Below are 10,970 nucleotides of genomic sequence, written 5' to 3'. Positions count from 1 at the left end.
CTTTTTCCTTCTGGACAAAAAAAGACTATACAGGCAGGAGGTCAACTTGTAAAAAAAAAGGGGGACCCATATTTTACTATTGAAGGATGCGTGTTTCTTTTAAATTTCTTTTACCATACTAAATAATTGTATAAAATATTATAAATCACGATAATTAATTACTTAAATATTTAAAAGATATAAAAATATATAAAAGATCTGATTGACTCTTCAAATTTTACCGGTGACGCATAAATTCGGACAAATGAAATAATATATATTATTTGAAAATTTCTTAGAAAGTACTATAAATTACAGTAATTAACAGCTAGAAATATTTCAAAGACAAAAAAAATTGATTGAATCTCAAAAAAAAAAATTAGTACTACACGTGTTCCTTTTTCCTTCTTGCCAAAAAAAAACTTCATTATAATTTTTTTTCGTAATAACAAAATTTTTTATTAAATGTCACTTGCATTTTGCAGTGAACAACAAATAATGCAAAAAAGAGGGGAAAATTGTTGAAAAAAATATAAAAAGGGTTTAATTGTCCTTTCAATGCTTTTTTTACTGTTGACCCCCTGAATTTTTACATCTGACGCGCCTAATTTGAGTGTATTTCACGCATTTTGCCAGGTAGGATCCGAGTGTTTTTTTGTTTAAGTTTTGGATAGTTAAAGTGCCTATTTGTGCACTTACAAAGTTAAAGGTCAAAGTTAAAATTTGAAGCCAAGTTTAGGGGTCAATATATGTATTATGCCTTTTAATTATGTGATAGTTAATTTTTCACATAGTCTTATTTTATATTCTATCCCACATAAAATAATATGTTATTCAAATCTTTTGCTGCCAATGGCATATATTTATCTATACTTTGTTCTCATTGGTCGGTTACTCGTTGAGACTGACATGTCATGTCTACTTCTTATGACCATATCTTATCAATCTCTTGGATATTTTTTTTTACTCGGTATTCGGTATATGTTTTGAAATCTTAATTAATTTGAATAGACATATTAAGGAATATTGCAGTTTCTATTAGGATTTTATTTTATTTTTTGAGACTCGAATTCAAGATTTCTCATTAAAAATGAAGGAATTAATCTTATCTATACCATCATAACTATTGATAGTTTACTTGGATGATAGACAGAGTCACTATTTTAATTTTATGAATTTTAAGTTTAAGAATAACAATTTTGATTACTAATAACAACCTTATATATATAAATACACAATTTAAACAAAAAATACTAAATTCGGCAAAATATGTATCTGAATTTCTACCTTCCTTCTAACTTGGATATTTCACTTTCTAATGTTATGAAGTCGTTCATCCACAAATAATAATCAAAATATTTTAAGAAACATCCGACATGTTGATTTTGTTATTTCTATCTTACCTTAAAATAAATAATTTGAAATTTTAAAAAAACTAATTCGAAAAGTATTTCAAATGAAATAATGACTTTCACTCGCAAAACTTCATTTGTCTTTAGTAAAATTCATGTCCTAAAACTATTTTTTTTTATAATTTTTTCAACTACAACAAAAAAATTATCCAAATAAATAAAAATATTGCTATTGACTTTGATCCATTATAAATTTCTCACTCAATATTAGTCGGTGTGTTTTGTCAATGTTTGTTGTACTTTCCCATGACTTATTCTCTTTTTTTGTTGTATACTGTCAAAGGTCAACTAGGATCTCCATGCCCAATAATATCGTTTTGACTATTTTTTATTAATAAAATAAAAAATTATTATAAAGAATATACTATATAACATTGTATTTATGTATATATAAAGTTATATATATTTCAGAGTCTATTATGTTAATTTAGAGCTTACATTATTTAAGATTATGTATTCATTAAATTTTTTTTATTCGAAGTGCAACGTCCACTTTAAGCCTTGACTGATTCGGATTGGCAGCGGAAAGTTCCATTTATGGTTAAAGCTTCCTCATTATTAAAGACGATTTTATTTTCAAAACCTTTCATTACGATTATGATGATATCGACTGTTTATTATTTTATTCTTTTGATTGTAAGATTTAATTATATTTATGTATTTTTGCCGCTATTTCAGTAGTTTGAAAAGATAATTTTTCAATTCACATTGCTTTAATTAATACAATTAGTAGTAAACTTTCATAAAGTCGGTGTTAGTGAAAGCCAGAGATTTTTAAATCTATAAAACAAAATATAGCTTTATGTATAAGCTAAGATTTTAAAACTGTTATTTATTTTTATACTATATAGTTTTATAGTGGTCAATAGTTTAATCCTAACCAAGTTGCCATTTTTAATATATAGTCACAACATAAACGAGTTTTAATTATTATTTGTAAAATTCAAGTATAAAGATATATATATATATATATATATATTGAAAAGAGAAGAAGAAAGGAGATAGTTGCCACTAAAAGTATGTTTTAGTGGCAAAATTAGTTGCCGATTAACCTATAATAGTTGCCACTAAAAGTATGTTTTAGTGGCAAGATTAATCGCCGCTAATACCTATAATAGTTGCCATTAAGGCTGGGCACCGGACCGGAACGAACCGGTACCGGACCGGAACAGGACGGTTTGACCGGGTTGTTGACCGGTACCGGGATGAATCGGACCGGAACTACCGGGATGGAGGATCAGTTCCGTCCCGTCCCACTATATACCGGGATAGAACCGGGACGGACCGGAACAGAACGGGATGAGATAAACGGGACGGCACAAATAGCTAAGTTTGTAAGTTAAGTTTAATAAAGTTTTTTTTTTAGTTTTTGAGCTTATGTAGTTATGTTATAAGTTTTAAAGATTTGAATCTTTTGAAGTTTATAAGTTATTAAGTTATACTTGTAACTTGTAAGTTAAATAACTTAAGTTTGTAATATTAAAAAAATTAAATAAACAAAAAGAAATGCTAATAAAAGTAAATAATGACAAAAATATTATTTTTTATTTTAATTAAAAATAATTTATCGGGACCGGACCGGTACCGGACCGGGATGAACCGGTACCGGTATACCGGTACCAAATCATGGTACCGTTCCGTTCCGTGTACCGGTTCAATGTATCCCATCCCGTCCCGAATACTACCGGACCGGAACGAACCGGAATGGTACCGGTACAACCCGTTCCGGTGCCCAGCCTTAGTTGCCATTAAAAGTATGTTTTAGTGGCAAAATTAGTCGCCGCTAATACACTCAATAGTCGCCACTAAAAATATGTTTTAGTGGCAAAATTAATCGCCGCTAATACTCATAATAGTCGCCACTAAAAGTTCGTTTTAATTTCAAAATTAGTCGTTGCTAATACCTATAATAGTCGCTACTAAAGATTATTTTAGTGACAAAACTAGCCGCTGCTAAACATATAAAAATCGCCACTAAAAGATTGTTTTAGTGACAAAATTAGTCGCTACTAGTGTGTGCATATATATATTATACCTCAATCGATAAGTTGTGATATGCTAATTAAGTACCTTCACTTCTTAATATAATGTTTCATGTTCGAGGTTTGAAAACAAAATCATCTCTTATATAGGAGTGCTTTACCCCAACACCAAAGTCGGACATTCCAGCATGAATGTATATTAGTCAGGCCGAAAATTGGATACCAGACACTGAACGAGAAATCCAAAAAAAAAATGAAACCCTTGATAATATCCAATACAAACTCAGGTCTTCAATTTTGTAATTATGTCTTTCTTTAAAAAAAAAAATTGATAATTCAATATTACATTATATTGAATATAATAATAATAACTCTAGATAAATGTCTACTTTTCTACAATATTTTCTTTTTATAGGAAAAACTTATATAAGGAAGTTTAAAAAGCTATACAAACCCAGAGGGGAAGCAAATAATTCTGACTTAAACAGATGAGAAGAAATCGTGTACTTTTCACCCACTTCATTTATCGTTAGGCCATACCTTTGGATCCGACTTTTGTATCCGTTTTATACTTTTCTCGGATGGCTCATTAGATTCTTCTCATCTCCGCTTTGGCACGTTGAAGCTGTAACCATTTTGCACCCTTTAAGGAACTCCAAATCAAAACATAGCGACACAAATGCTGATAAAGACATGAGTTAGAAATAATAAGAGAAGCAATGACAAGAATCTTACACTTGACGATGGCGATTCGAGTGGTAGAGGTATTGTACCACACTCATGTTTGTCTTTGTTCATTCAGCAGGTAAGGGATTGTGATAGCTTGTATGCTAACGTCAACGCAAAGAGGAAGGAACAACAAAGAGGTTGGTGATATAGATTTTCCATCTATATTCAATCCCAACAAGTTGAGCAACGTACATACAGTGGATCTCAGTCCCCTAAAAAGAACAGAGTTTCGCTCGGTTGGCCTTCCTGCACTGACAGGATTAATAGAAAAACTTCAACAGATTTACAGTCTTCGACTTTTGATCACTCACCACTTTCCCCTTCCCAAGCCGACCTCCCCTCAATGGGTTCTAGTTCCTCAGAAAGTGTCTAACCAACCTTCAAAATAAAAGATTGATATTATCAAGAAGACACACATACTGGTCGCCTATGTTGCTCAGACTTTTCAAAAATATTGATAGGTGTGTGTTGCATAATTTGAAAAATTCAACACAAGTACGACAATATTTTGAGAGTCCGAGCAACATAGTTGGTTGCTATGAATGAGAATTCAACTGAAAATCATTTTCTTTGTTTTTTCATCGAAATTAGGGACTGAAAATCATATTCAATTTGTCAAAACCTGCCAAGAACAGAGAAAACACGAAAGAGACGGAAGAATGAGCGTCTTAAGTCATTAATCAAAATACATAAGAAAACATCAGTATTTATACACAAGAGGAATTATAAGAGATCAAAAGAAGCAAAACCATTCTACATTTACTAATGCTACTGATTATTCTACGATAAATGTAGAATCTCTCTATTTAAAATTTACCATTATTTAGGACATCTCTTACATATTTACCATATCGAAAATATCTTGTAGTTCCTACAAAATATTCTACGTAATTTACGCCATGCTAACACAAACTACATATCTTCCACTTATAAAAAAGTGAATACTCTTTAACCACAATGGCAGCATAACAATAACTAGGGGTCGCAAAATGGTTAAAACAAAAAAAGTAACCATCTGATCCGACTCTTTGGAAATGGGTTGGATAACTGACTTTTTAAAAATCAATCAAATATGGATATTGTCAATATTATCCACCATATCAATACTATTTGTCTGCTTGTTATTTTTCATGAGTTCTTGTTTTTGGGAGTCTAAGCTTTTGTTGGCTTTAAGCTTGTGTTCTTAGTCCGTATTAAATATGGGCAGGTCGTATATTGTATCTATTTTAACCCGCCCATATCCGATCCTACTTGTCCGTTTGTCACTCCTACCAACAATTAAGATCATGACATATGCAAGACAACTATCCATCTGAAATAAGATTGTCAACACTCAAGCCATTGCAATTCATAATCCACAAGTATTTCACATTATAGATGAGCATCTATGATATAAGGGTGAATTGTGCAACCATTTATAGATATCCAGAAGTATTTACTATTTAGATAAGCCAATAAAAAAATAGAAAAATAAAAGTTAGCAAGCGTTTGGACATAAAAAATGTGTTATTTGAAAGATAAAAAATAGTATTGGTGAAGAAAAATTCACTTGAAAAAGTTCATCTTCAAATATTTTCCAATTAATCATTGCAATATATAACTAAATGCTATTTTGATGTGAAAATTTTGTATTGACAAAATGGAGCTTAGTATTTCGATTTATAGATAAATTCACTAAATGAAGGAATACCTCTGCCTTCAAGGGGTGAAGTGTGCAAGTTGCAACCATGAATCATCCAAGTAAGTGCATGGCGCAACTTCAGCTTCAGTATGCCATTCAGCACCAACATCTATTTCGTCGAAATTGATTGGCTTCCATTTGCCATCTTTACTTCTTATAATTGCCCGTAACCAGAGATTACAGTGCACGTAAACAAGATCATTGAATCTCTCAAGCTCCAACCTTTCCCGTCTTTTTTCATGAACACCATCAAAAGTGCTCCAGTTCCATCTACACCAGTGAAGACTACAAGGTTGACTCAAAATCCGTATAGCAGCTCTCTGTAAAGTTGGAATTTCGTAGCCATAACCTGTCCACCAATCAGCTGAGGACACATAGGGCAGACTTTTAAATGCTAAGACGATTACAACAACAACATACCCAGCCTTAAACTAGGCTTTCTTGCATAGTAGCCTACCTTTGGTCTTAGGTTCGCTACTTGCTAGCCTTGTAGTACTACAAAGTAGGGTTTGGGGAGGATAGAGTATACTTAGACCTTACCCCTATCTCCGAGGTAGAGAGGCCATTTCCAATAGACCCTCGGCTCATGTAAAAAAAGTCCAAAAGTAGTCCCGAAAAGAAGTAACAGAAGTACAAGAAAAAATAGATAATAACAAACATAACAGATAGTAACAGAACGGAAACTACAACAAAATGATACAATTCAAAGGAGAAAATATGGAATCAACTAGAAATCTTGTTTCCTATAAATTGATGGTACAATCAACCAATCGACTTCTCCCTAGGCCCTATGCCAGAGTTTATAGAATGATGTAGCTATGAATTAAACCTGAGAACTACCTTATAACATGCTAACAATATGCAAGTGCACTTCTGGCGTTGAAGAATTAATTGTACCTGGGGCATTCAGTGTCCTTCCCTTTATTGCAAATTCAGTCCCTAAAGCACCTTGCGCATTCATGTACATCGGATGCTCTTTAGTAATTTCTACTTTATCTTTATCCTCATAAGCCATTTTCGTCATGGCTTCTTGAAAGCCATTCCTGATCCTTGCATCAATCTTAAAGCTCGAGTTGTAGAAAATGGAGGGATTAAGGAATGCTGCTGCTGCGTGTAATGGGGATTGAAGAAGCGTGCTCCATCTACTGTCAATTATATCCCAAATCGGCACAAATTTTTCATCAACGTCCTTATAAAATGCTTTAATGGAGAGCTTTGCTCTTTCCACTCCCTCGTACATATAGGCCATAGCAGGCATGTCTCCGTCGACAATTCTCAACAGTTTAAGTAGAGGTTCAGAAACCATAACAGCTTCACGTGCGGATTTCCAGAATCTTTCAAGGCACAACAATGACTTTATGGCTTGGACTTCGGGGTGCCTACTATATATGGATGACAACCACTCTGCATGAGAGAACATGTGTTTCAAATTATCCTCTTGCACTACAAGGGCCCGTAAAGAGAGAAACATTGCTACGAAGTTTGTAATTCTTGGTCGAACGAGGACAAACTCCCTTCCACCTGAAAATTTTCTCATCAAATCTAGAATCCAGTCATTACTGTATATGTATTTTGTGATCATATTTGCCTCTTTAAGGACAACGTTCACCCAGTCATGCTCGCTGAAATCCTCTAACATTTTATTGATACAATGTGAAGCACACGGAGACCAGAACACCGAAGGGTACTTCTTCATGACAAGCCTTCCAGCATATATGTAACTAGCAGAACTATCTGTCATTACTTGGATGACATTTTTAACACCAATTTCCAGAACAACTGATTCAAGCAACCCGAATAGATAATGAGGATCATCTGCGTGATCAGATATGTCTACGGACCTAAGGAACATTGTCCCTTTAGAACATGTCACAGAAAATACCACAAGGCATTTGGCACTTCTGTCAGACCAGCAATCACATAAGATTGTGCAGCCTGTTTCCTTCCATTCATCCCTTAATCTCTTGTAACCATTGTCGATATCGACTTTGACTTTCTCCAAAAGTTTAGTGCCCAATTCTTCAGTACATGGAGCTTTATACCCCGCTTCACACTCAAGAATAGCATCTACCATTTCCTGATAGTAAAAGGACTTTGCGACTGAAAAAGGAATTGCATTGTGGTAGAAAAACTCAGCAATCTTCTTATCAGTATTGTCCTGTTTCTGCTTTTGAACATCGTCAACTGCTGGCTGTGAACTAGGAGAACAGCGTGCAAACATAATGGACGGAGGACACGGACTACCATTCTGTCCACTAAATCCATCATGAGGAGGACGGATTCCACCGCTAGCTGAAGAGCTACTACTTTCCTGACCATTGGCAGCCTGATCCAGTTTTGCTTTCTTAGGATTTTTCTGTTTCTTTGGATTGTTCAAAATACTTTTAATGTGGTCCCTTACCTCATTCGGGACTTGACCACATGGTACTATGTCTTTGTTTTTTATTTGAGCCAAATGGAACTTCATTCGGTAAACCCCTCCGCTGAACTCCCGCCGACAGTAGTTGCATCTTACTTTCTGTCTAGTAGCATCAACAAGGACACAATGTTCCCAACAGGCATCTCTTCCTCTAACCATAGCTATAAACTAAGCAAGAAAGATTTGTTCCCCCTGTACCAGTAATAATATTATAAATGAGTTGTGCACTACAGCTCTCTACTTCATGTCAAACTAGTACAAGAAGAAAATATTGTCCCTGGACATGAAATGTGTAATCAGGTATGAAAGAATAATTCCACATCATTAAGATAAATGCTTGAAGTAAGGGATTGCCAAGAATGTATGACATTACAATTACCGAGCAAAGAAACAACTTTTTCCTTCTTCCTTTTTTTTTTTTGTTTTTTGAAGACCATGATGTTTGTATTAGCTTGCCCACACCTGGACTAATTTCACTGGGTACCTACTACTCTCCAACAACACGTACAGGTGTTTTTGCCTCTGCTAGCACACATACCGATAATTCTATCCAACAAGATCTGTATAGATGTCCTAATGATTTTGCCTGCACTGAGATTTGAACCAAAGACCTCATGTTTTCCCTTTCTATTATGGATCGTTCAAAAATATTTGACACCATTCCAATATTAATGTTGTTTTGTATAGCTTTCAACAACAACAATAACAAGTCCATTGAAATCCCATAAGTGGAGTTTGGAGAGGATAGTGTGTATCCAGACTTACCCCTACCGTGTAGAGATAGAGATGTTCTTTCCAATAGACCTTCGACTCAAGTAAAGAATAACAGAAACTATTAAGTAAAGGAAATACAATAGTGAAGAAGTCATGTAAAAAATAGTACAGAAAAGATCCGTATCAACCACAAATAATAATGATAATCAAACCAAACGAAACATCAAGTTATAACAAAATCCAAGAATAAGATAGGAGAGCAATAAAAATAATAATAATAATAACAAGTGAAACTAGACAATGCACAACTACCTACTACTCTATTACTCAATCTTCATATCCTGATATCTAGAGTCATGTCCTCGATAAGATGCAGTACGACTTCTCTTGCTTTTAAATAGCTTTCATGACTTCAAATTCATTTGAGTACTCAAATTTAACTAACTTCTCAACTACTACCTACTTTTCTTCAACTTCTACATAAAATGCAACACAAAAGAAAAAGAACAATAACAACTACAAAATTCAAGGAAATAACAAGGTAGTAAATCAAAAAATTTAATTTAGCTCATAAATTATCAGTTTAATAAAGTTTTGTGAATTAATTAATACTTTAACCAAAAATTTCACAACCTTAAACCCAAAGGAAAAAGATGAACTACTTTTTTAAATATTATAGCACCTAATTATAGAAGCATATATAATATCCACCGGAGGAGAACTTTACCTGGTGGTTATTGTGGTTGTTGACGGTGGTCGGAGAAAAATCGGCGGTGGCAATCCCAGGAAATGATAGAACACGGCGATGAATTTGCTGTTACTCGCCCGGCCGATTTTTAGGGCGAGTTAGCGAGAAGATCGCTTATTTGCATTCTCACGTGAGCTCACGTGCTTCAGCTATTTGGGCTCTTCTACTTCTTTACTATTCGGGTCGGTGCTCCGGCCCATATTTTGTTGGAGAATTTACATAAATCTCACTAGTTTATGAGTTAATTGATTACTTTAATAAACTTTAGTTTGTAATATAACGTACCTTATCAGATTTTGGTGTCTCCAGATATATGTATATCGAATAAATGAGGTCAAACTTAGGTGCAATTTGTTCGAGATACATTGTATTCAAGTGGATTCACATGTATCTGATATACATAGCAAATCTCGCTCCTCTCCCTCGCCTCTCTCACATCTCGCTAGCTAGTCTTTTATGTATAAGTTATCCCAAATATATGTGAATCACTCTAGATACATACAAATACATGTGTCTAATGTGTATCTAGTGTGATTCGCATGTATCTAGAATACATACGAATCTTCTTTGCCTCCCTCCCTAATCTCGTTCGCCTCTCTCCATATTTTTGTGTATCTAATAGCAAAAATACATGTATCTAAGTGTAAGATACATATGAAACTCTTAATTAGTGGTAAGATATGTAATATTTTGAAAGTATATGTAATAATAGAATATATGATAGTGACGTATGTCTAATCATGTAGTTTTTCCTTTTTTTTTTTTACCTTATTTATAGTGATCTTTACACGAATAGTCTATCGAATTTATTGTTTAATCTTTCTAATCAATATATATATATATATTATACGTTCATTATATATATATATATATATATCTTCCAATTATTTAAATTTAATCAACTAAATGAGCAACTATTTAGATTAATTCGTAGAAAAAGTATCTAAATAATCATTTTTAGAACTGGCTATTTAAAAAATAGTTGAGGTTTCAAGGAGAATAATGAGCAAGAGATGAAAATGAATAGAGAAAGAGTTGAGAATTTTTAGTTCAAAAAGCATATTTGAGAATTAGAAAAGATATGAAAAGATAAGTATTAAATAGTAGCTATGAAAGACAAATACGAAGAAAAAAAATTGAGGCAAATACGAATTCAAAAAATTGAGATTTGTACGGTTCTAAAGACTGAATTCATTCCACTTGTATGATTATGGATTCATATTCATTATATGTTGAGTTTTTAATATATTTTTCACATATAAATTTTGTTTCTAGTTGAAAATAATGGAACCAAATAAATTTGTTG

The 10,970-nt window shown here is 33.3% G+C and overlaps 1 protein-coding gene across 3 annotated transcripts; it reads right to left on the bottom strand.

Annotated features, from left to right (window-relative positions):
* Positions 1 to 3,672: 3,672 nt before the first annotated feature.
* LOC102604555 (uncharacterized) lies at positions 3,673 to 9,814 on the bottom strand. Of its 3 annotated transcripts, XM_015313908.1 has the most exons (6): positions 9,644 to 9,814; positions 8,185 to 8,394; positions 6,681 to 8,109; positions 5,793 to 6,147; positions 4,109 to 4,480; positions 3,674 to 3,998 (listed from the first exon to the last, which is right to left on the bottom strand). In XM_015313908.1, the coding sequence occupies exons 2-4, from the start codon at positions 8,359 to 8,361 to the stop codon at positions 5,801 to 5,803; spliced, it is 1,953 nt and encodes a 650-aa protein (XP_015169394.1). In that variant the 5' UTR covers positions 8,362 to 8,394; positions 9,644 to 9,814; the 3' UTR covers positions 3,674 to 3,998; positions 4,109 to 4,480; positions 5,793 to 5,800. The 3 variants fall into 3 exon arrangements, with proteins under 3 accessions (XP_015169393.1, XP_015169394.1, XP_006358359.1); XM_015313907.1 differs by having other exon boundaries at positions 3,673 to 4,016; positions 6,681 to 8,394; positions 9,644 to 9,813; XM_006358297.2 differs by having other exon boundaries at positions 3,675 to 3,998; positions 6,681 to 8,394; positions 9,644 to 9,813.
* Positions 9,815 to 10,970: the final 1,156 nt, after the last annotated feature.

The sequence above is a fragment of the Solanum tuberosum genome, unplaced genomic scaffold (assembly GCF_000226075.1).
Source record: "Solanum tuberosum cultivar DM 1-3 516 R44 unplaced genomic scaffold, SolTub_3.0 scf00273, whole genome shotgun sequence".
In the NCBI taxonomy this organism is placed as follows: Eukaryota; Viridiplantae; Streptophyta; class Magnoliopsida; order Solanales; family Solanaceae; genus Solanum; species Solanum tuberosum.
The sequence above is the reverse complement of the archived record's forward strand: the minus strand, read 5'-3'. Positions and strand labels throughout refer to the sequence as shown.

Excerpts from the sequence above, each read along its gene's own strand:
- LOC102604555 (XM_015313907.1), bottom strand. The coding sequence starts at position 8,361 with ATGGTTAGAGGAAGAGATGCCTGTTGGGAACATTGTGTCCTTGTTGAT. Across the intron at positions 6,148-6,680 it reads AAGGACACTGAATGCCCCAG|CTGATTGGTGGACAGGTTAT; the intron begins GTACAATTAATT and ends ATGTGTCCTCAG.